Source organism: Camelus ferus, chromosome 30 (genome assembly GCF_009834535.1).
Source record: "Camelus ferus isolate YT-003-E chromosome 30, BCGSAC_Cfer_1.0, whole genome shotgun sequence".
NCBI lineage: Eukaryota > Metazoa > Chordata > Mammalia > Artiodactyla > Camelidae > Camelus > Camelus ferus.
The window spans coordinates 19,761,714-19,788,392 of NC_045725.1; the positions used below are offsets into that span (position 1 = coordinate 19,761,714).

Genomic DNA, 26,679 nt, shown 5'->3' on the forward strand with positions numbered 1-26,679 from the left:
CATTTCAAATAGATGGTGTGCACGACAGATAAATTGAGAATATCTATCATTAAACAAGAGTTTCCTGAAACATTCTAACATGATGCACTATATGGAAATACATTTAGGATTTGTTAATGCAGACACTCTACTCAATGCAGACCTACAAAAATACATATTTTACATAAATTAAGCTTTTCACAGTAAATTCACATGTATCACATCCCATGATCTTGGCATAATGCTGTTTGGAAAGAATAGAATTAGGTGTGTGCAGATCAACTGGGCTCAACTAAAAAAACATTTTTTTTTGCCTTTTGGGTATTCACATGCAGAAAAGCAAATTTGTTCCCCATATTTTGGATGGTCTGCTATGGAGAAGAGCCTGTGGTTCTAATCCACCCCATCTCCCCTTGCAGTGTGCAAGATTCAAGCAAGCGAGCTTCCTGAAGGCAGACAGAAGAGATCTATCCTGTTAATTTTCTCAGTGAAGTTCTGTTTCGAGTGATGAGACCTGGAGCTGACAACCTCTGTAGGCACTGGCAGCCCTGTTCCTCTGGTCACAAAAGAAAGATGTGCTGATGTCCACGTGGCTGCTACTTATAGCCAAAGGGGATACACCTTTGGTCACGGCACAGAACACACTCAGGTGACGTACCTGCTGGTCCCTTTGAGAGAAAGGGACACCCAGGACAGGTCACAGAGATGCAAGATCCTGGGCAACAGGATTACGTGCAGAACCAGTTCTCTATTCCTGAGGGACCCATTCGATTCAATTTTATAGATTCTCCGTGGAATTTCACGTGGGAACTAACAACCTGAAAGAGCTAGCCATCTGAAGGGAGAGGAAGCCAATCCCTCTGATCAGAATGACTCTGAGTGTGCCCACTGTCATCTAAATGTGATGTCAAGCTGCTTCCCCTGGGAGGACTTGCTGCCCCAGCGGCCCCTCCTTCCTGTGACATGGTCCTTCCTTGAGGAGAAAGACGAAGGAAATCCCATGGCACTTGGCCAAGGCACACTCGAGATTTTCACAGCCAGGCAAAAAGAGTTAAAGTTTGCATACAGGGTTTCTTGGTGAATTCCATATCTGAATTTCAGAGTATTAACTTAGCAACAAGATCATCACATTTTGACAGTAAGTGTCCCAAGCATAGCGGGGAGGGAGCCTTAGCTGCATACTCTGGACTGTCTCTTCTCATAAGTAGCTGCTGTCATTTCAACCATTTCACAGTCTTTTTCAAGCAGCAGAAAGGAGCTGTAATATGAGGGCTAAGACTATAAGCTCAGGGAACACACATCCATGTGCATTTAATTAAAAACACGGGACAATTAAATGAATTAAGTACACTTTATCTACCACAAAGCTGTAATTTTCTGTGTTCGTCTGGGAAAAAAGCTGGGTCTTTGGCCCTAAATCAGTATGTTTTAGACAGAACTTCTGCTGTGTAATGAAATGATATCCCAGACATTAGATGGGTAACTTCATCTTAAGTGGGACACTCATTCTTACTTATAAATTATTAAGTGGCCAACATTTTTACATAAAGTTATATCTGAGGACAATTTTCTCCCAGGTGGCTAAATCCAGGATGCTCAAAATACACACGGAACCAAAGCACTTTGCAACACACACATGCTCTTCTCGGGGAGTGAAGATGCCGAAATGATGAGGTGTGGAAGGCCATCCATCCCCAAAGAAGCATCTGTTCCAAGTAAGCAAACCAGTCTAACCTCAACTCATGACTGTGCCAGGGGCTTTCATTTAAAAAAAATAAGTCTTTGTGAAGCTATAATTAATTATTTTTTTAATGCACTGAATTACTAAAAAAAAAAAAAAAAAAGAGCACGACCTTGAATGTTCTACACTTGCCTTGTGTTCCGTTTCCTGAGTCCCAGAGCGGCACTCCCTGGCCCCCACCTATGACGTGAGAAGACCCACCCGGGGGTCCCCCCCTCGGAAGAGGCAGCGTCTTACCTTGCATGAAGAAGGAGCTGGGGAAAGTGCTGGCTGCTGGTTTCGAGGAAGGGTAGCCCGGCGAGTCCCTGTTGTAGTCGGCAGTGCTTGCTGATGGAGCATAGACCTGGAGAACGAGAGCCCGTTTAGTCTGGCTTGCTGCCTTGACCCAAGCATCTCAAGGTCTATTACTTTAGAAGAAGCAGGCACCAGAGGCGAAGCTTCTACCACGGCCCTTCCAAATCGGGTCGAACCCTAGAAACATCGTCCCTTTCCGAATACACAAAAACAAACAAACAAACAAAAAATGCAGAGTAGATTTGTGTGAGTGGAAAAACCAAGTGTGATGTCTTCCAGTCACGGGCAAGAATGTTGAGAACTACATCTAGTTGTAAATATATACTACCCACAGGGTATTATTCTTGTATTATTATTATTATTCCTTTTAATATAGTTGGTCCATGAGCATGTAAATGGTAGAAAGGAGAACACATGCCCCAAGCTTCTCCTGTTTACGTTTTGATTAAAATTAAGAGAGAGAGACAGAGGGACAGAAAGAGAGAAAATGAATGCACTATATCCAGACCACAGACAGTGATGACTATATCCCGGAATATTAAATTCCCATAGTGTTAGCTTTTTGTAGAGATGCACAAAAAGGCCATTAACAGCCCAAATCTACACAGACCACCAACAATGAGTGTGTACACAGGAAGGGGGGAGCACTCTCCTTTACAGTTCTTATTATCTTTGTATGTGCAATAAACTTCAACACTATGCCAAAACCCTAATTTACTTACATTCGTTTACTAATACTCATGAGACCTGGAGAACCAGTTCTTTGTAAAAATAGCTCATGTATTTTCTTATTTATGTTTCCTTTAAAAAAGACAGCACAGTAGAAAAGCATAAATTCATAAGGTATAGTTTAACTTTAATTGGTTCCCCCCCCTTGCCTTTTCTGCTAAATATAATTTTTTTTTTAAATCTCCATTTTTCTTTTGCTCCAAAAGTTCCTCTCTCCAGATGGTCGCGAGACTGAACACTGTCATCCTCTTGATGAAAATGGATACCTTCCTGCCTCCATTTTGAAGCAGGCAGCGGCTCACAAAATTGGCAGTGAGCCTACAGTGAAATTCACAGGTCACAGTAAAAGAAAGAGAAATTCACCAATAAAAAGGCAACTGCAGGGTTACCCAAAAAATAACTCCCATTTGTTTTTTCTCACAGCGCACATGGAACAAACACCCAAAGAAAAATTATATAATTGCTTTCACAACACCATGAATCACAAACTAAGTATTAATACAAGCTTTACAATTTCACAAAGGATAGGTCCACAGAGACAGATGTGGGAAAAAATCCGCACACATACATACATCAAATAAATGCTACATATGCCCCACAGTGCCCTTGAAAATTGGGAGGTTCTGGAGATTGAACAAAACAAAAACAAACCAGAAAACCTTTACACACTTTAGAAAACAAGGATTCTTCTTCAGGCTTTGAGGAATTTAAGCCCTATATTTTTTTTCTGAGTTATATTTCATTTTATTTTTAAATCTTCTTCATATTTTAAATGTATAAACAGTTTATTGCTTCTGTTTCTACAGGGGAATTTTTTTTTCAAGTATCTTAAAGGGACAAAGAATAGAACTTAAGCTGGGAATCCCAAAGCAAATCAACACCCTAAGATCTATCAAGCAAAACCCAGTATTTTCTTGGGAATTATACAATTGACAAACAGTTTGGAAAACACCAACAAATGTATTTAGAAGTCTTGAGATTAGGCTAAAAAGATGAAAGAAAGCCTTACCTTCTAGGAAAAAGGGAAATTGAAAATTAGATCATCTTACTCTAATGACAGAATGAGCACATTACTGGTATAATCTATCTATGGACTGTTAGCCTGACAGTGATCTGGCCAATCAGTATTAATACAAGCTAAGTGTACTATGCGTTACTCCCAAATTTCAGGCATCAATATATTTACTGTAAACTTGAAAATAAACTCTACCATATTATCAAATCGCTTTATATTTTAAAATAACCAAAATAAATTCTTTGAGCATAATATAACATTTTCATTACATATTTTACCACATATCCTTAAACATGTAGTACAAATATTACATAAACACCATGTGATGGCAAAGACTTATCTTTCTTCCCGATCTGGGTAGAACTATTTAATATTTCTCTTGGGAGATAAAAGACAAATCTTCGATAATTTTGCTCATATAAGGAGGTTATTTTGATTATGAATTATGATCAAATGCCAAGATCTGAAAGTAAGATCACTTATTCCAAGTTCACAAATACTGTCTGCACAAAAAAAAAATATAGGGATAAAAAAGTTTTTAGGAAATATTATACTTCACATTTTCCATTTTTCCGGTGGTGTAGTCAGATGAAGATTCTTTAGATAAGATGAAAGTCTTTGTGAACAAAAAATGGAACATTGTTTATAGCTTTTTCTGAAAGGCAATTTCTGCATATTTTATAAATTTTCTTTATGTCATAACTGATGGTACAATGTTACTTCCTTTTCATTTATATACTTCATCTTTCTCACTTCAAAAGTTACTTTTCAGGTCAGTGTTCTATATATTTGTTTATATAAATAAATATCACGTAGAACTAGTATACTTATTAAAAGTAGAAGGAATCAAAGAATTTATTTAGTTCAACCCCCCACATTTTAATTATAAGAAAATTCAATAATGGAATGGTCAAAGCAACTGCTCAAGATATGTAACTATCACCTGCTCTTTATTTTCTACTGTTTAATGGTTACTTTCTTTAAAAATGGTGGTGGAGGCAAAGATGGTATTTACGGAAACAGAGTGATCATAAGGTTCATATTCAGTTTCTCCTTAATGTTTTAATCTTGAGTAACTTGGATGACCGGTAAGCTGCTTCATTATTTTTACGTCAGTCAACTATTTCGCCAATCTCTCAAAGGACTTCAAAGTATGGGTTACAATAAGGTATTTAATAGAGATACTAAATTCAATTAAAAAAAAACCCCTCACATCCACTTAACTTTAATTATTACTATCCTAGGTAAATAGAAAGATGACTTATACATTGGTTAAAGAAAATACTTTCTGTTTAATACAATAATAACAAACATCCCAGACATCTTCAAATGAGTAACACCAGAAAAATCAGCCCAATGGAAAATGAAACTACAAATCTCAAACTCTAGTTCAGTGTTTCAAAGTGACTGCCAAGGAAACATGAGGAAAGGCTAAGGAGAAACAAAAATCTACACTTAGTTTTCTTCTGATAAGGTATCTTAGATCAAGGTGACTTTTGGCATTCCAATTCCTCCCACAAGAGTAACTAAAGAAGTGTGAAATTTTTGTTGCCAAATTGGAAATGAGGAAACTTGGCTCAAACTCATAGGCTACGGCTCTGTTAGTGAACTATTTGTTGAATAAAAGCTTCATGGAAAACTAAAAGCCAAGTATAGCTAATATTCAAAGTTAGCACCATTATCTTTTCTCTTATAATCCTGAATTTAAAACAAAATCATAAATACAGGAGTCCTGAGTTAAACAAAGCTCTCTAAGGTAACACTAAGCCCTGAACAGATACAAATCGTAAAAGTTTTCATTTCACAGATTTAATTTTTGTTGTAATTTGAGATATATTACTGTGGTACCGTAGCTGTTCCAACCGATGTTCCTGATCATCAAAGAAACAACAGTATGATACGTTCTTTTAAAATAGAACCTCCAACCTACTTGAAAAGAAGAAAACCAAGCAAACACAGAAACCAGCAAACAAAACGGATGAAGTAGAATGCACAGTCTACCTTTCTCCTGTGACGCTTCCATTTTTGTTTGTCTTGGCATGTCAGTTTCACTTATGGAGATTTAAAAAACAGCAATGATTATCTTTTAGGGCCTCCTGATGAATAGCTTTTGTGCTGGGAGCGCCAGGTACATTATTTCTAATCTTCATAATAATCATACAAGATGAACATTATTAATAGTATTATTCAAAGGGCTGAAGTATGGTAGAGAGGTCAGAAGTACTGGCCCATACTGGACTGGGTCAGACTGCCAGGTCCACCATTTATTAGCTAGGCAGCCTTGGACCTCAGTTACCGTAACTTCTTTGGTCTTCAGATTCCTACCTGTAAAATGGGAATGACAGTGCCTTCTATGCCGAATTCTTGTGAGAATTAAATGGCATAATGTGTCTAAAAGCAACTAGAATAATACCTGGCATCTATTAAGCATGCAAAAAAGTCAGATAATAGTGTAATGTTGTGCTGCTATTTTTTTTTTATTTTATTATCTGGACAAATGTGTCTCAGGAAAGTTAAGTCACTTTTCCAAGTTAAAAATTTACCAAGTAGTAAAGGAAAGATTTGAACTGGTCATTAAAGTCTATGTTCTTTCCATTAAAAAAACAGTCTCTTGCTCTTCAAAGACAAAAAAGAAAAGATATTTATAACTATCAACGCAAGGCTATACTTTGGCCATGTTTTATATAAATACTCTTGTGGGATCTCATAATGACCTTTTAAGAAAATAAAATGTGATAAGGCATGCTGATAGTGAAACCAACATATGTCAGTTACTTTCTTCCTGAAGTGGGGAGCTCAACTCTGGAGGGGACAAAGAGAAGTATCATAAGGTGTGTAACTGAGTTGGGTTGGGTGACAGCCACTGGATTGTACAGTAGACCTTGAATACTCCTTAACATCACTGCCCCTTTGTGATCTGCGAGTACTAGCTGAATAAATAATTTCCAAAGAGAACCAGTTGAGAATAAATGAAACATTGTAATTGAGACTTTCAGATCCTTCAAGAGAGCTACTGTATGCTCCATGATGAGTGGAAAACAGCAAAGCATAATTATGCCTCAGATGCCCAAGTGCTGGCGAGACTGTCTGAGCAGCTCAGACCTTGGGAGATTTCACAACTACTCTAACCTGGGACAGTTAAACACTAAAATGCCAAGAGTTTGTAGTGTGCCACTCATGGTCACAGGCCTAGGCATACGCTTTGATGCTTCCCAGCATCTAATGGGGAAAGGTACTTGTAGGTGGTCAGCTCACAACTCAGGGAACTAGTTGGACTGGACCTCGACTCTCACAATGCTGTTGGAAGGATATGGGTCACAGTAAGAGAAAAGAATGGCTCGGGGGTGGGGGGTGATACCTCCACGTTCAGAAGTGTTGAAACGGACACTGTAATTATTCTATGTGACCAAGCTAAAGGCACACTGCTGGCTAATCCATAAAGCCAGGGGAAGATGCACGTAGACGGTCTAAGGAAATCGATTTGGCTGGATTGTAGAAATTACCCAGCTCTGGAGCCAGAACAACGAGGTTCAAATTCCAGCTCTTACGAAGTTGTAAGGACGTAACAGAACCATCTCTCTCTGAGTCTCAGTTTCCTCATTTGTCAAATGGGGCTATTCTGTTCTGAGGATTGGAGATAATACATCTCACACATATTTCCTAAACTCCTGTATGAACTCAATAAATGGTATTATTATTTATATCTGGCTGTAAGTGCTTAGAGTCATTTTTAACGTGTCTAGAATGGTGCTATCCAGTACGGTAGCTATTAGCTATATGTGGTTATGTGAATTAAGTTTAATTAAAATTAAATAAAATTAAATATTCAGTCCCTCACTCACACAAGCCATATTTCAAGTGCTCAGCAGCCGAACGTGGGTGCTGGCTACCATGCTGGACATCACCAATGGAGAACTTTCCCATCAGGGCAAAATGTTCTGTTGGAAGCACTGATCTAGAGTCATGCTTGTCCCTGGGGCCCCCTTGCACTCTCTGTTAGAGCAACTAACACAGTAATACACCTAGCCAAGACATGGAAACAATCTGATGTCCATCAACAGATGACTGGATAAAGAAGCTGTGGTATTTATACAATGGAATACTACTCAGCCATAGAAAGAATAAGACCTGGAGATTATAATTCTAAATGAAGTAAGCCAGAAAGAGAAAGAAAAATACCATATCGTATTACTTATATGTGGAATCTTAAATAATAAAAAAAAAAGACAAACTTATTTACAAAACAGAAACAGACTCACAGACATAGAAAACAAACATGGTTACCACAAAGGAAGGGGGTGGAAAGGGATAAACTGGGAGTTCGAGATTTGCAGGTACTAACTACTATATATAAAATAGATAAACAACAAGATCATACTGTATAGCACAGGGAACTATATTCAATATCTTGTAGTAACTTATGGTGAAAAAGAATATGAAAACTAATATATGTATGTTCATGTATGACTGAAGCATTATGCTGTACACCAGAAATTGATGCAACATTGTAAGCTGACTAGACTTCTCTCTCTGTTTCTCTCTCTATATATATAAAGACTTGCTGTTCCCTCTAGGCTTCAAAAACAAGAACTCCTCTGGTAAACTAGTGTGAGAAGCAAGTTCCAGGTGTCCCTAGCCCCTAGCATACAACTGGTGTTTAATAAATGTTGACTTTATTGGGTGGCAGAAGATTTAGATTTGCATTTGATTTATTAGTTTTAGAGTTCCTTGTACCATCATATACTTCTTAAAGCCCTTTCTATAACCATCTGCCCAAATTCCTGCAAGTAGAGGTGTACCAAGGAGAACCCTAGGGGAGAGTATCTGTGATCTCCAGGTTTCTGGATGTGTTGGAAAGAAGAGTAAGGAACTCTTACACTGCTGTTCTGTCCGTGGCCCCTAGTCGGTCTTTGGCAAAGGAACTGTAGTTAGACGTGGTGTGATTCCTTTTTTAGACAATAAGTGTTGAACAGACTTTTAACCTTTTCTGATAATGAGTTTTCACATTACATACTGGTAATTGTATCCCTCTGTCCTGCTCTCCATTTTCACTGCTTTGTCTTTTACAATCTTTTTATACCAGTTCCTTATAGAGGTTCCTTTCTCTTTTCATGAAACTTCTCCACCTGCTGTCCTCTCGTCTGCCTCTTGGCATCATACTTTTAAAGCTCAAGTGAGTTCAACCTCATTTTCCAAAGGAGCAAAAGGCAGAGGGGTGCAAGGGCTTACCCGAGGGCCTGGACAGAGCCCAGGGCTCCCGACTTCTCATCCAGCCCTCCTGGCACTCTCTTTCCTAAAGTCTTTTTTAACTTTATAACTGAAATATTCTAACAGGCAGTAAAAGGGCATGAAAGGCTAACACACAGGCCAAGTAACAGAGCTGAGTGAGTCATTACAAGGTTGAAAGGCAGTGAAGGATGCTCGGCAGCATTGAACAGTGAGGCAGCAAACAATCCTCAACAGTGCAAAAACAAACAAACTAACAAACAAACAAACAACAAACAGAAGCAAACTACAGAAATAAAAAATATTCACCTGACATATTCTCAGTATGTATGATCAAGTCAGGGAATATTTACTAAAGGAAAAGGTCCTACTTCATTTCCAAATGATGGTTAAAAGTCAATTTGCATTATTAGCACATAAGTAGGAAATATGTTGACAGACAACGGGTAAATGCTGCAGTATATTGACAAATAGATGGAGATTTAATTATACGTGAAAAAAACTTCAGAGGTGTAATCTGTTGAAAACTGTGAAGTCCTGATTTTCATTTCAATCACCTTAAGCTTTTATAGGAGTTAAACCAACAGTCCTAAATGCCCTAAACTAACATCTAGTAAGAAGTTTTAGTCCTCAAGTTATCTTTATTGATAGTCTGAAAAAAAATCACAATCATCTAAACATGTGTAAAATGTACCATTCATGTGTAAAATAAAATATTCATATTTTACTTCCACTAACAAGCAATGACCTGTCTTCACTCTACCAGAGTGCATCACAAAAACATACGAAAAAGAACATGTACAGGGAAATATACACAAGATCTTATGGTAACTCACAGAGAAAAAAATGTGACAATGAATATATATATGTTCATGTATAACTGAAAAATTGTGCTCTACACTGGAATTTGACACAGCATTGTAAAATGATTATAAATCAATAAAAAATTCAAAAAAACCCCAACAAACAAACAAAAAGAACATGTATATGATCCCCTAAAAGAACTTCCTTGAATATGCAATATTCCTTAGAACACAAGTCATTTTGAACATATATCCAAACATTCCATCCCAAACACCACATATCATTCCTGTACTCTTTCAAATATCAGTTGAGTTTTGATTATCTGTTCATGAGTGTATTAAATCTGAAACTAAATTCTATAAAAATGAATTACAGCCGAGCATTTTATTCTTCCCAGCCACAAAATTTCCTCTTCTGTGTTAAGCAGTAAAACCGTAGGAACTTCAATTCCCTTCTTTGTACCTCTATCTATATTTATCAAATTGTATTAGCTCAAAGAAATCAGAAGACCACAAAGAAAGTAACAGGAAGGAGAAGCAGGGACCTGAGTGATCTACAACAGATCAGAAGTTGCATAAGCATGCAGGGATGGGCGGACTGCCGTCCGAGCATCTTCGACCGGCTGCACCCAGCCTGCGGCAAGCTCAGCAATGATACAGCAAAAAAGTGAGCTGGACCCGCGGTTACCATGCAGAGTATCCCAAGTCCTAGGGAAAAACCCCGACATTCTTTATGGCCAGACAGCTCTACCTTGTTCTTTCCTTTCTTCAAATCAAAAGGCAAAGCTCGTCTTCTTTGCAGGATAGTTTTCAAATCTCTAAATCAAATTTCAAACTATTAAAAAAAAAAGAGTCTGTGTAGCTTAGAAATTTACGAGAGGAAAAAGCTCTGCTTCAACTAAAAATAAAGAAAAACTAAGACAGAATCACTAGTAATTGTATAACAATATTACTGCAATTTAAATCTACATAGTGTCTCATTATTTCACAAGTATTTTATAAGGATCTATGTGTTGTCATTGCACACATGAGGCAGAAAAACTGCCAAGACAGGTACGATTAGGATCATTCTGTTATGGTATCAGAGATATGCATGTGATATTGCACCTATGGTACCTGGATATATCATAGATATGGAATGTCTGAGATTTTAAGCTCTTTTCACAGATTATCGTGCAACAATCTCAGTGATGCACACAGGGAGTTAACAATTAAAAACAAAGAAAAGAAATAAGTTATTGTGGTATTCTAGCTTAACACTCTCCAGAATTGAAAAAGGACCTGGCAATCCAATGCCTGCCAGTCCTAAGCTCTTGTCACAGTTGCAGTGACAAAATAACAATGACGATAAAAATAGCCAACCCTTTACTTACACTATGGGAGACACTATTCCAGCCAAACTGTCCCTGTCCTCATCTTGTCTTGACGCTAACCCTACTGTTTTACTATCATCCCAATTTGACACAGAAGGAATCTGAGGCATAGAGACGTTAAGTAACGTGCTCCAAGTCACACAGCTGGTTAAGTGGAAAATTTGAGACTCAAAATCATGTATCTTGTTCGGGAGTTTGGACTTTAACATGATCTCTTGATCGCTAAGGGGCTTCTCTCCAGGGTGTTCACAGACTCCTACCAAAACCCTACAGATCTGTAGACTCCTGGGTCCCATTTATATACTCCCTGGCTGTTCAGCAGACAAGGGGCTGAGGATGCTCTTTTGCCCAAACAGAAGAGCACAAGATGATCTCAGTCGGGGGAGCACAGAGGAGGTTCGCATGCACCGCTACCAGGAGGACCATCCGCCCGTCTTCTAGACCTGCAGCTGAGCACTGTAGCCGCGGGTACTGATAACTCTCGTTCGGCAGCACTGAAGACACAGGGAGGCAAGTAATCCACTGAGAGTTACACTGGGATTGAGTGGTGAAGCCAGACACAGGGCTAAATACCAGAACACTAAACTGATTAAAAAGAAACCACACACCATATTATTACTTGAAGAATTCACATGAAGTGTGACCATAGCCCCGTCTATGCGAACTAGCCTCTGGCTCCAAATACTCCTTTTTATTTTTACACCTGCATTGCTCCTGCTCTTGGCATGAACGGAGCAGACACTGTATGTTTGCTATTACTTTCAATGTGGTAGATCATGGGAATGCCCAGTGCCAGCATTCTGAGTACAATGGCCCTGGCTGAGAAGGCCTTACACCGATTAAGGTACACCTGGCTAAAGATCTCTTGAAACACTAAATTGCATAAAATTAAGTCCAGGTGAAACCTGACTTCTTCCTGGTTATAGTCCTTATGTTACTTACTCACATGGGAGCCTGCTTCCTCACTGGGCTCAGGGCTGGCACAGATAAAAGGCTGTGGATGGTAAGGCCACCACGACTCTTTAATAGGTCCTAAACACCTGACCAAGTTATTTCCAAGCTTTGATTTATTGAGTGTTTGTTAGAAATTAAAGGTGATGTTAAGAAGACCATGACTTATTATTTCTATTAATGATTATTATTTCTAGTTGTCTTAAACTGTAAACAGATGTAATTAAATTGTTTGTATCTCTATCTATATTTGAAATTTAGAGCTATAGCTAATGTTGAACTCAGGACTGTCAAGTATTTCTAATGGGTCCTCGCCCATCTCAATACTATTTTTCCCTCTTTTGCTACCAACTGTTTGCTTTTTTTTAAGATAACAACTACTATGTCATGAGGAGGCATTGGAACATCAAAATAGTGTTGGTTATATCTCCCATTAAGGAGCTTTGTGACCTCTGATGACATGGTCTCATTAACTGAGTGAGGGAGATGTTTCCTGGGTGGGAATAAATTCTATTATTCTACAATAAAAAGTTATATTAATTTTTTTAGTTTATTCCAATGTTGATTATGGTTGTTTCTTCCATACTCTGCTGAATTCAAAGAAGGCCTGCTGAGGACAGTCAAATGCAGAAACAATAAAGTTTAAAAAAAGTATTATGAAAAAATGTACAGGTGTGATCTCTGTGTGTGTATGGGGGCGGTGGGGGCAGAATGCCTGAAACATAACAGGCCTGAAGGAGTTACCAGATGCACACATGAATGATGAATAAACACATCACACACACGATACACGTCAAACTAAGGACAACATCATAACACAGAGAAAGATAAGCATTTACTGGTTCTGCCGAGATAGATTTTAGTACCTTGATGTCTTTTAGGGCTGAGCTTTCTTTCGAAAGCGGAGGCAGTTACCTATAATGGTCCATATTTAACGTTCTAAGAGGACCACTTCCCGCCCTTTCCCCTTTGAACCTAAGGCCAAAGGTTGATGCCTGCAGCCTAGTGCGCACATCCTTCACTTGACGTTTAACAGGTGTGCTTCTTAAAAAGGGATCAAGCTCAAAGAAGTTTGGGCACCCCTGGGGTAAACAAATTCATTTCCCTGCTGTGGACCTCAGTCAATGTACAGTTCTACCAGGGGCAGAAGTCTACTTCCCTGGAAAAAACGCCACGCTCAGAAGCCCACTCTTCAACCCATCTCCAATCATCCCTCATCTTGGGAAATGCTTTTAAGAGTCTGTTAGCAGTTATTACACTTTGATGTGATGAGGTCTCTGATCTTTTCCCAAGAATTAATTTCTAAGATTGAGAGGAAAGTGGGAAAAGGATGAGGGTACGGGGAGGGCTTTACAAGAAGGGAAAGCAGGACCAGAGAGAAGCTGACGACTTTACAGTTTGCCCCTGTGCAGCCATAAATGTGCTGTTCCGGCTCCTCCCGTCCCAGCGTTTTCAGTGCTGGGTTTGCACTTCATTAGCACAGACGGCCGGGGGGGCCACCTTTCTTAAGTACGCAACGCACTCCATCCCAGGAGCAAGAGGGACTAGGAAGAAAGTTGTTACACAAAAGCAGAAAGACACACTTTCAAGAGCAGAGACTCAAGCAAAAATGGGAAAATGGTGAGACCAAGACTCCAACGGATATTTAGACAAGAGGACATCTCAAAAAACACAACTCGCAAAAGGGGATATGTGCTTCTCTAGAAACACCTTCTTTGACCTTGAGCTTAAATGTATAAAGGGAAATTTGGTAGAACTCTATGATTAGGCATCATAAAAGTTGCTATTTTCATTTTAAATGACAAAGACATTCTGCATCCGTTATTTAATAATAACTGTGAGACAGCTTATCTACCCATGTGCTCATCCATCTCATCCATCTCATCCATTAGGAGACAGAGCTGGGAGAGCTTTCCAGTAGTCACAAGCCTCTAGGACAGCAGGAGAAAGATTATAACCCAGGTCTTTTCACTGCAAATCCTAGGTCGGAACTGCTAGCACTGGATCAGAATATCTATCCAGGTCACTTATGGCCTAAAGAATCTGGAGATCAATCTTTCACATGAGTAAATGGTATCTACCAATGTTGAGTAGAGGTAGAGATGAACTCTATGCTGGGCTCTCTGAGCAATCCCACTTAATGTTGGGTGCTTCAAACAGATGCCTTCATCTTCTGCTTCCCAAGAGAATTGTTACGAACAGCGAGTCTCCAATCTGGTGAAGTTCTGAGCAGGAATCATTGCCATGGTACACTGTAAAATTATGACCTCATCCTCCCTTTCCCAGAGCTGAAAAAGTACGAATTATCTTTTTTTTTTTTTCCTGTCAAAACATATGGCCCTAAGTACTTTCAACTAAAAACAAAAGCATGAAATAATTACCAAATGTATGATTCTGTGGCACAGATTGAAATGAGAAAAAGAAAAGTATGCAAATTGCCCACTTCTCCGTCCAATCAGCCGCCTCTCTATCTACGACCCCATCAGATAGCTACCCCTCCCCTGGACCCAGGGTAAACTTTTAGGTAAAATCAACCTGCGATGTTTCACCGGCCTAATTCACAGCAGCCCTTCTGACCAGCACAAGGCTAGATGCTTTGGTACGCAAAAATAAAATAAGATAAAATGGCCAGAATTTTCATTAGAAGCTTAGTTGGGAGACTTCTGACATACAACAATCAACTAGAAAATGTACAAAAGTCAGTACAGTTTGTACAAAATGTTTATGCAGAAGAAATGCAAAGGAAATCATCCTATTAGGATAGGGTTACTCAAGGAAGACTTAAAGACAGGGTAACAGGAGAACAGGTGACAAACAACATTAGTTCGTATCTTCAGGCACATTTAAAATATAATTCAGTTGACTTTCTCTAACATTTAAATTTCAGATACTTTTTTTCATTGGATCTAGTTCTTTTTTTTTCTTTTTCATTGGATCTAGTTCTTATTTTAAAGATATACAGTTTAAAGATTTGCCACTGGCCACCTCAAATATTTTCCTGGAATAACAAGGGTATAAATAAATATAAACAAGTGATTCCTTTCACAATAAAAATTACAGTAAGAATGCCCCCTTTGATTCCTCTCCAAGAAATTAAACCTTTGACAGCTAAACTACTTTGTTCAATCATCTCTGACTCTTCAACACAGAAACGTAAAATCCAGATGATTGCTTACTATTAAGATAAGGGAAGCAGTTTAAAATTCTCAATGTTGAAGAAATTAATGAGAAATTTTGTTTCTGCAAGAAGAGGAACAGCAGTTTTACATAATAAAAGGCTTAGAATTGATTTCTCTCTTTTTTTCACCCCTTCCTCGATAAATGACTAACTAGTGAGAGCTTAACAGAATTATACAGAAAGGTTAAAAAGAAGCAAGGGGTGTTTCCCTTTTTCCTTTTCCTGATAGAGAAACATCTGTTAAATATATAGGTCTTTGCTTACATAATTAGGGCACATTAGAGCCTCTGTTAGGAGCATTCTAATCTCTAGGTAGGTAGGGAGGGAGAGAGGGAGGTTGGTACGTAGAGTGAGAGAGATGTGTATAGTATGAATGTGTGTGTATGTATGTTTGATAAAATTAAAGACTTATAAGACATAGCAGCAGGTGGATAAGAAGGAACTGCTTAATGGATATGGGGTTTCCTTAAGGGATGACAAAACTGTTTTGAAACTAGACAGGTGTGGCTGCTCAACAATAGGAATATACCAAGTACCAATGAATTACCCATTTTAAAATGGTTAACTGTACGTTATGTAAATTTCAGCTCAATTAAAATTGAGCAAAACCAACCACTGTAGCAGGCCCGTAACTTACATGTCCTTCACAAAAAATAGTAGTGAGAACCCGTCTGTAGGGAGGTGGTATTATGGGCCATATTTCTCAGGCAGGAAGCCCTGTCATCAACTGCTAGATGGAAAATGTAGGTAAATCATGTAGCCATCGTTAAAACTGCTCTCTCAACAAAGTACACTCATAATCTCTTTGTTAGCAAATTCAATCTTCTTCATTCTACCAAGGAAATGAACTTAATGATTCTCCTTCTTTGCCAAAATGTCTCAAGTGAGCTAACAGGCTATAGATAATGGTCCCTAATGTGCTCTAAGGAGCAGGAGACCATCTTTAGAGTTTTGATTCAGTCACTCATTAATTGACCACTGGTAGGTTCATTTAGCCTCTCTCTCATTATACTATTCCTTTAAAAATACAGATCATGACATCTGCTGCTACACAGAGATTTGGTGCAAATCAAACCACTAAGAAAACACCTTGGAAGAGGGTGGACTTCAACGTACCCAATTTGTATAGCGTGTTCAGCACCCGAGTGGTGCTTAAAATACTTTCTGATGGTGATGGTGACTGCTTTCTTTAATGGCAAATTTCTTGATATGTGGACAACCTATTCACTGCAATGACTTGCCTACAGCAAGTGCCTAATAAAAATGTGTTATACACACGAGGGCAACAGCCAAAGTGAAAGGACCAATTCTGTCCTTCACTTGCAAAACTTACACAGCAGATTTTTTTGGCATTACAGAGCCTCACAGAAGTATATTTCAGGTATCTTTGTTGAGAAAAACCATCCTCTGGATCATGAATGGCTTCTTTAAGGTACTACACATGGGGGTGACTCTCTGGCCTCACACCAGGAAGATGTCACATGGAGATAACACAGATGTGACAGATACTATGCTGCAGTTTCACAGATGTCCAGCACTGGATGTGCAAAATTTCTCAAGGAACTCATCCATATAGAATTTACAAGTATCTCTGAGTTGCTATATTTGTGGTATCTGTTCCTTAGCTTCTGTGTCCAGATTTTAAAAATAAAGATTGCATGAAACTACAACAAACAGAGAGTCAGTCTGTGACTTATATTTTCCCAAAAAACCCCCAAAAAACTGAAAAACTCAAACAGAAGCCACAGGCAGGTTAGGTACCACACATCCCCTTGGGTGGCGTTTTCCATTATTTCTACTGGATGGGAACACAAAACGAGAGTGGACTGGGGTAAGGAGGCATAACACAGAACACAAACTTCAAGCTGCATCCACCGCTTAAATAGCTCTCTCCTTTCATCTGCCATCTAATTCCTCCTCTTCTTTCTTGGATCTGCCCCAATCCCCCTTCATCTGATTGGTCTGCATGGCTCACTTTACCCTTTGTGTGTCTTCCACCTTGTGTTGACGTCTTCTGTTTTATATTTATGGTCTATTTTCCTAAATATGTTTCAATCCCCTGGGGGGTTTCACTCATTCTTCTCTCTATGACTCTCTCTGTCTGGTAGATGCTCATTTTCCAGTGATGATGATGATGATGATGATGATGATGATGATGATGATGATGATGACGGCGACAGTGATGATGGAAAAGCATCTTGCTGTGCTCTTTCCCGATTTCTTTATCTTCTTTCCAAACCCACTGCTCCAATGAAACTGCTCAAGAGCTCCTGGATCCTGCAGCCAAACGCCACTTCCACTCTCAGTAACACCTCACACTGTTGACAATCTCCTCCTTCCAGTCAAATCTGCTTTCCTTGGCTTCTGTGGCTATGTCTTCCTGGTGTTCCTCCCATCCCTTGAGAGTTTTAAATTCAGTACAGTCTTGGGTATACCCATTGGAAGGGCTCCTCATTACATCATGATAAAATCTAAACTCATTAATGGGGTGCACAAAGCAATTCATGATCTAGCCACTGTTTATATTTTCGGTCCCTTTTTACTGTTATCATTTTGCACCATGAGCTTCAGGCATCCTGAACTACTTGTGGATAATGGTACACGACATCCTCTCCCTTGGTCTGGCTATTACCCTGGTATTTTTGCCTGCTTAATTCCCACTCATCCATGGACCTCACTTCCTCCAGGCCAAATGTGGGATAGGTACCCCTCTTGTGTCCACCTTCAGGTGCCGGTACTTGGCCACTGATGCATCATCAGACTAAATGTAGCTGTCAGTCTACTTGTCTACCCCATGTCTGTCTTGTTTGGAGCGATATTTCAGCACTTGGCTTGGAGTAAACATTTCAAGCTTCTTACTACCATTTGAGTGAAGGAGTTAGGAAAAGAACATTAAAATATTTTCTGAAACAACCAAAATCACTTTTCCCTAAATAGAAAAGATGCAATCTACCAACTCCCTATAATTTCAAACTGATAAGCTCAGGTGACAGCGCTGCTCCAAAGAACAGATACAGGATTCTGTCCAAGTGCATGTCAGTGACTCGCCTTCCGTGGGAGAAGCCTGAAGCAAGCTCTGGCTTTTTTGGTTCCCTGTGTGTTCTGATCCTCTACTTAAAGCCAGATGCCGAGGAAAGAGATAACAAGAAGAGAGGATACGAGGGCACTAAGGACTCAGCAATTGTCCCAGGTTAGGCTTAGAGTCCCTCATGTTAGCTTTCTTGAGTGCAGCGTGGGAGAGAGAAAGCAAACTTCCACTGCTCGTAAGGCTTCAGAACTCAGCAGTGAAAAAGAGCAGGGGCTGAGGTCCTGATCCGAGGAGTGTACGGTGGGGCTGCCAGGGCTCCCACCACAACGCCAAGACAGGGAACTGTTCGTCTTCATGAGGTTTTTACCTGCGGTGCTTGAGCGCTTTGACTTAACAGGCAGCATCGATTTTAGGACCTGTTTCTTAATAAGGGTGCTTTTCTTCTGTTACTCTCCAGTCACACCAAAGAGGGCCAGACCAGTATGACTGTTCCTAAGGTGATCTGTGGTCTTTTCTAAAATAGTCTGACGTGAACCAACTGGGTCAGAAAACGCTCAGATTTGCATTTCCTTGAAATGTGGTGCTATTTTTGAGCTTCAGATTGAAAAAAAAATTTTAAACTGCAAGTAATTAAATGTAGAGAAGCACACCAAAGGTGGCTCGTACTTAGGCACATGGTAAACTGCTTTGCCATTGAACTTGGAGGCTAATTTTAGGAGTGGGGAAGCCAAGCCACGCTTTGTGTTTGTTCAGTGTCTCATACTATTTTTTCAAATGTCATGGGCTCAGCAAAACCCGAAACACATTTTCTCAGCACTTCGCTCTATTTTTCAACCCATATGTATTCCGAGAGTAGTTTAATTCATATGTTTCTGATTTATTTACATGCAAGTCATCAGAATGTTGTTTTGTACGAACTATTTGATGTCCAGGAAGCCTGTTGAGCCTTGCCTTTGAGGTTTTTTTTCTTTAGGATCAGGAAGCCATGATTTGCAAATAGTTTTAAAAGAAAAGGAAAGAAAAGAAAAAAGCTCATGAGAGCCTCCAATATTTTTCCTCACAAAAGTCCAAGTTTTGTTCAAAAGGTAGATGGCAGTAAAGTCTGAGTACAATTCTTACAGTCTGCCGACTTTGTATTTCCCAGGTCCTAATTGACACCGCCCTTCTCGACGGTGGTAATGCCTTCCTGGTGGACATAAAAGTGCAAACTTGCAATGCATGAATAAGAATAGACCCTAAAGAGAGGTGATGAGCTCTTCAAAGATTAAGTGAACGCCTTCTGGAACATGGTATCTGGGGCAGGGGAGGGGGCCTTGGCATCTACAGAGAGAAAGTCGTTATCATCTTTCCAGGAGAGTCCTGAGAAAATGAGCACCAGTTTTCACCCCACCAGGGACTTCACAGGCAATTCTTCCCTCAATTTGTTAAAGTCACTCTGATTCAAGGGTGATCTGATAGTTGTTTGCATATATTTAAAAAACAACATAATATCATTTTATAAAGATTTCTCCCTTTGTAAGTGACTGCAAACTAAAAAAACTAAAAAAAAAGAACACTAGTAATTTTTAGGACTTGCAAGGAGCAAGTGAATTCGAGAGATCACTATATTCAGACTTTTGACAAAGCAGGGTTTTCTTTTTCCTTAATATAGACTAAGGCACCATATATTAAGCATATGGAGGAGGGCTTTTATCTTTTAGCATCACTGGTGTCTACATAAATTCAATCATTTAAAAAGATACTAGAGCAGGTGGTAATATTTCAGAAGACTGAATCAGATCTTAATAGCAGTGGATTTTTTAAAAAAAGAAATTGTCTATAAAAAAAAGGTGCCTCTTCGGCAAATGTTCCTAAATTTTCAGTCCCCAAAGCGAGTCAATGCAAGAAGCACAGAGCTGGTCTCTAACACGGTCACCTGCCTCTGCAGCATGTCTCTAAAATATAACCCCACATTTCCCATCAGACTCTTTGTCCTCTGCTGCGGGGATCGATTAGAAATGTTGGTTAATCTGAGCTGGGACTGAAAGCTTTCCCTACCTACGCCACCTTTCAAAACTGCTATCTCTCTCTTCCCAAAAACCCTTTTCCGTTTTCCCGTTTCAAAATCAGAATGGCGTTAGGGCTGAGAAGATTCAAAAAAGTCTTCTCAGATCAAATATCTCTCCAGCACAGCTGCTGTTAAGTGACCCAACATGTTGTAAGACAGGCTCACAGCCCATACACTACACTATTTTGCTATGAGTTCTCAAGTCTACATATTTCAGGAAAGCAATATATATATATATGTATTTAAATCACCAAATTTGGCTTCTCAATACATCCCTCTTCAAAAGCAGCTAATATGGCATGAGCAGCAAGTAGAAATGTTAAGTCTTAAGCTGTCAAGCTGAATGCTGATATAAGGTTATAATAAGTGTCCATTAAATACAGTCAAATAAGTAAATAGCCACTAGTAAAATATGTGACTAGAGCAACTCAATTAACCACTAGTTACTACGAATTCAAACACAGCTCAGAGGACAAAATTTTGTTCAATTAGAGGAAGATTATCAAATAGCAAAATATAATCATTATCAAGACTATAAAAAAAAGGACACAATTATTTAGCAAGCCAACTTGTATATTATAAGGAGAAAGCTTGGGTAAGGGGAAAAAAGCAGCCTTAGGCACATATCTTAAGACACAGTCAATACCATTGCAAAAAATATGGTCAGTTTTCTCTACAGAGTCTAACATACAGATACCTCCCTACAATTTAAGTCAACAATTTACATTTTCAGTTTTTACTACCCTTGAATAAAGATCAGTTCTAGTGGAGAAATAAATATGGAGAAGTGTGTCAAGTACTGTAATTAGGTTTCAATAGCTGGCCTTCAGAACTAATCACTCAGCTCACATTTAAAAAATCTGGGGGGAGGACATGTTTTTATTTTATGGTCCTGGGTTGTTGGTTTTCAGTTTAAAAAGCAGGAAGACGTTAATAGAAACATGCGCTCGTGAGATGCCACATTATCTTTTTAAAATATATAAATTCTTAATTGTGCAGTAGTATTTCGAAATGCAATAGCTGAAGTGAAAAAGTCACAGCCTCGCGGACTACCCATCTGCAGAACAGATTACAAGGCATGTGAATTCGAGAGCATTATAGAAAAATGTTCCTTGGAAAGAAAACATTTTCATGGGTAGCATTAAAAGTGTCTCTAATGTTCTTTCCCCCTCTTTGCCTCCCTGTTCCCCCGACACTAGACCTTCCCTTGGCAAACTCACAGATGCAACCCCTGCTGTGCAGCCGTAATGAGGAGCCTCTCCCCGGGTACCCCCCACCGTCACAAATTTAGTAAGGGAGAAGTCACTGTGTATAGGAGAGCTGGGTCTCTAACTCTCCCTTCTGAAGGGAAGTGCTCATAGCGACAGACATACCCCAACTTGCCCTTCCATTTCCTGGCCTGAGATGTACGGGAAGATGGGACCTCAAAAGAGTTCGTGGCCCTACAGGGCACATGCTCAAACAAATTCAGAGATGTCCTAGATGAAACACACACACACACACATATTAATCTCTATCACTGCCATTTTTCAGCGTCATTTCAATGTTTAACAACCCGAACTAATAGCCATTTGGAAACATGTCCTGAGCTTCTGGAGAGAACTCACTTCCCACCACCCACTCGTTCTTGAACTTGACTGTAATTCTGATCACCTTGATGGACGGACTTGCTCCGGGATTTTAACAGAGGGCTGGGCAATTCTTCCGTTTGTTTTAATTGCAGGTCCTTAATGCGGGCCACATGTTTCTGGCAGGGCCGTGGAAGCACAGACGAGGCAGGGGCCAGGAATGCAGAGTGGTAGGGAGCTGGGGAGGGGGAGAGCGGGGAAAGTGGGGAGGGGCTGGATGATGAAAAGACCAGTTCCACAAGCGAAGCACATTAGCAACCCAGAGTGGAAAGGGCCGGAAGGAAAACCCACCCACCTCACCCCTGCGTTCATTCTATCAACCTGCAATTGCTGCGATCAAAACCATATGTCGGTTCTTCCAGATCTTTCTCACAGGACAAACATGCAAAGGGCCTCGGGCCTGGTGTTGCCATCAAATGGTAATTGATACCATATGAGCCACAAAATAGAAAAGCACATGCAAACAGCAACCTCTCCGGCTGCGCCCCCACCTCCCAAACCCCCGCTCGGCCCCTTGAGAGGGATGAAATTGCAGGTCTTGCCGGGCTGCTAAGTGCACTGTGCACCATGAAAAACAAGTGTATGCCGCCTCCAGTAACCACCTGTAAATCAGAGGGAAACGAGGGTCCGCCAGCCAAGAGCTGGGCCAGGAGAACAGGCTGAGGGGAAAGGTCACTCCGGGTTAATACAAGGTCATCGATCAGGGGGACGCAATGAGCACAGGTGTGAAGCAGATCACAGGCCCGCGCACAGGGACCGACCTCCCGGCCCACGGCACATCCGGCCCGGAGCCGGCTGGTTCCCGCTCCGCCACAGCTGCCTTCCTCTCCCCCTGCAAGTCAGATAGTGGGAAAGGGAAAACCACTCCCCAGTTACGAGGCAATTAGAAGAAATCTGCCCGGCTCCTTTTCTGAAGCTCTTGTTTGCATCCCATTGTTCTCATGGAAGGAAAAAAAAAAAAATCCAGAAAACCTGCTGAGCTGGAGGTCCTGGTGATTGCTGGCCGCCTGGAATACAGTAGGTAAAACACGTCTCTTATTTCCACCGACGCTGACAGAGCGGCAAGGAGCGGACGGCTCTAGCCTCCGCGTGTATATATTTTCTTATTAACTCGATCGGGCAGAAATTTGCAGAGATTTGTTTGGATTTAGAAGTCACAACAGAATGTCAGCTTCACAAACCGAGGCTCATTCTGCGGTGCAACGTACAGCCCTGGACCCGACCAGTCACCGCGCTCGGCTATTTGTTCCAATTCCTCCAGCAGCCGCTTCTGAACAAACAACTAACTTATTCTAAACACACGCACTGGGTCTCATTTTCCTTCCTTCTGCCTATCCCATTATATGTGATATTTTAGTCTTATAGATCTTATGAAGTTTAAATATTTTCCAGATGGGGACTGGGGAACACAGAACCCTGTAAACACACTACGTTATAAAAAGGACCAACTGAACACTTTGAAACAGAAGAGGAAGATGACAGAACAGACTTCTTTTGCGAGCAGTAACCTTGTAAGCCAACGCCACAAACTGTAAAAAAAAAAAGGGGGGGGATAGCTATTAATTCCCTTTTTCTTCCCCCAAATTCTCAGACTGGCTGATTCATCCTCATTTAGGTCGTGTCTATTTATAGCTTTTCTAATTAAAACATTTCCCCCCAAAAGATGACTTAAGCTCCCTTTACAATTCAATGCATCTCAACGGTAAGAAAGGAAACCCTGGATTGTATCCTAATGATAAATTCCACTGTCCCAGAGGGAAAATAAATCAGGCCTATCAATTCCATCCGTTTGCCCAGACTCTCAGCAGAACTCTCTTCCTCCTCCAAGGGTGGCCACCAAAGCCCTGAAGGAAGGTGGCATTTTCCAAGGACCCTCAGCCCAGAGGCGATCCAGGAACATTCATAATGACACTCAGCACCGATCCAAGAGAAGAGGCAGTGAATCAATGAAGGGAGGAAAGTAACAAGGGCAGCAAATTAAAATGAAAGTTCTGGTGAGTGGCGGGGGAAGGAGGAGGTAGGGCAAAGCAAGTGGGCAGCATTCAAGCCAAAGCAGCACAGGAGGGCTGGGCAGGCTGTCAGATCAGGCAGGCTCAGGAAACCCACTTTGGGGAGACTCTGACCTTACCTCTGCTTTCCCTTGGAGGTCCAGTCAACATAACCCTGTCTCTGAGCATCTGCATTGTTTAAATTTCATCCTGTGGTGTTGTTTGCTGATTGGTCAGACATGGCTGACAGCATCAGAACTGCAATCTGACAGACAAGGAGCAAGCAGGACCACAGCACCGAATCCCTGCGAGGAGGGAGCCGGGGCACTTCATGCTGGATACAGGGGAGTCAGACCCGCAGATGTCTGCTGTGAGGCCTGGGGGTGGGAGGGCCCAGGATGAGCTTGGGAGGTGGGACAGCCCAGCCACCCAAATGACCAAGCACAAGGCTTTCCAGGGATGGAGCTGCATCTGGACCCCGTTTAGCAGCTTTCCTCTGACCACTCCCAGTTCCCGTTACCTCCCGGGAATACAGCAGGCTGTTCTCCTTGAAAGCCTTCTCTACAGAATACAAGTGGTGGGGTTTCCGGTGTGGGATACAGCCGCTGTCCTTTCCTTTATTTATTTTTCAACGTTTGTGACATTTCCCAGAGCATACAGAGGGTACCAAAGAGAGGCTGGCCGACAAAAGCATCCCGTCTAGATTTTTGCCGTGGAGGGGGGTGGCCTCCCATGTAATGGAATTCTTTAAGTATCTGAGAGCAGTAAAGCAAAGAAGAGGGAAAGACAGAGGTGAAGGTGTTGAGAAGTGGGAAGAGGAATAACTGCTGGGGGAAAATGGAACAGAGAGAAAAGAAAGAAGATAGTTTGGAAATGGGACAGGAGTGAGGAACCACCACCACCACCACCACCACCACTGGGTCAGAGGACAGTTCTTCATAATGACCCAAGTACCTTTTTCTTTCCAGGCCAGCAGGAGCCTCTGAAAGCAACAGTGGCTGGCCACGCAGATCACCCTCTACTCTCCCTACCCTGCTCCTAGAACAGACGCACACACACACCCTCTGAACCAGTCTACTGGCCAACAAGGACAACCAAACTTACCTACTACTATAAATGTAGGGTCACTCTCCCTCAGGAAAATTGACAGGTAGGGTTTTCACATCCAATTAAGGGTCAATTTGAACACTTGCCTTCCTGTCCCCACTACCCAGAATCATGACTATACAACCTGGGGGAAAAATTAGTAGAATTTCAGAATCCAAATGGAATTCCCCAATGCTCAGCAAATAACATTCCTTGTAAAATTCCTCTTCACCGGCATTATTTTTTAGTAGACTTGGGGGGAAATTATCACGCTTTCAATAATAATCACAGAAGGAGAAAAGATACAAGGTGAAGTGAGGTCACCACAGAATGATTTTAAAAAGACGGATAAAAGAGGCAGGAAGTTAGGGTAACATAAGGGTCTCAGAGATTAGGTTATTAAAATGCACTTAGGTGAACAGAGAAAAGGAATATGATGCTTTGGGTGAGGAGAAGGAAAAGGTTAAGACAACATGACAATCAAGACTTCATAAAAATTAATCCTTGAAAAACATCATCACTGATCTCCCATCAATTTGGAATAGGAAAATGGCAGAACAGGGTAAAATAAATCCACCTGGCTTACAACTGAACAGAAACTCCCCCACGATCTTCACCTCCAGAAAAGACAAGAAAGAGACGCTGCATTTGGAAAACACAGTCACACAGCGCTAATTTTTGAAGTCAAGCTAGAAAGACACAGCACTGAAATCTGAAGCGACAAGGAAAGGGAATCAGCCTAAACGAATTCTATATGAAAATGAGAGCCACCAGGCAGGAAGAGAAGTGAATGGAGGGAAAACTAGACGGCTGATGTGAATGGAGGAAGCTCTGGATAGAAAAAGAAGCCCAGGGAGAAGGAGGTGGCCAGAGGGTCTGGATTTCATTCAGAGAAGAAATAATGGATCAAACACACTAGACAAGGATGCAGAAATGACGGAACAAGAGAAAACATAAACAAGAACACAGGAAAGTGACATAAGGGCAAAAGGTATAAAGATGATGCAAGAGAAATTAGGAAAATAGAATACAGTTTGCTTGAAGCAGAAAGAAAGTGCCTTAGGATTTAAAGAAAGACAAGAACAGTTTTTGCCAGAAAAATTCCATTAAAACAACCATCACACGCTGAGAAGACGAGGTGAAAAAATGTCATGCGTTTTTCTGAATCCACTTTCGAACTTTAAAACATTTCCCTAATTTCCAGGACCTGTTTGCAATTGCATGAGACAACAATAAAACTATTACACAAGGGTCTTACTTTCTCCACAATTCCGTGTCAGAAATGAACCTCAGCCATGCAAACGATCGTTTTGTGACACTTTTTCATGATCTGTGACATTCAAGGTACCTGTTCGCTTAAAGGAATTTTCCTGCCAGCACTCCGCCCGAGACCAAAGGAAATCTTACGCTCTTCATTCAAAACGCTGAAGTTACCCTGGAATCCAGGAACTGAGTATTTTAAAGATCAGTGAAGAAACGGTCACTGGAGAAGGCAGCATTTCCGGCGTTAGTGTGAGCAGCCCTTCAGGCTCCTGGCCTGGTTTTTTAACTCAACAGAGGTTCAAATTGGTTTCACCGATAAACTGATAACTGCATATTTGGTGGAAACCTCT

General features: G+C 40.7%; 1 protein-coding gene across 20 annotated transcripts in view; it reads right to left on the bottom strand.

Annotated features, from left to right (window-relative positions):
* TCF4 (transcription factor 4) overlaps positions 1 to 26,679 on the bottom strand; it is a 344,633-nt gene that overhangs the window by 53,687 nt on the left and 264,267 nt on the right. For all 20 annotated transcript variants that reach the window (XM_032470370.1, XM_032470364.1, XM_032470356.1 and 17 more), the window contains one exon: positions 1,958 to 2,063. In XM_032470370.1, the coding sequence (XP_032326261.1) occupies positions 1,958 to 2,063 (106 nt within the window). The remainder of the gene's footprint in view (positions 1 to 1,957; positions 2,064 to 26,679) is intronic.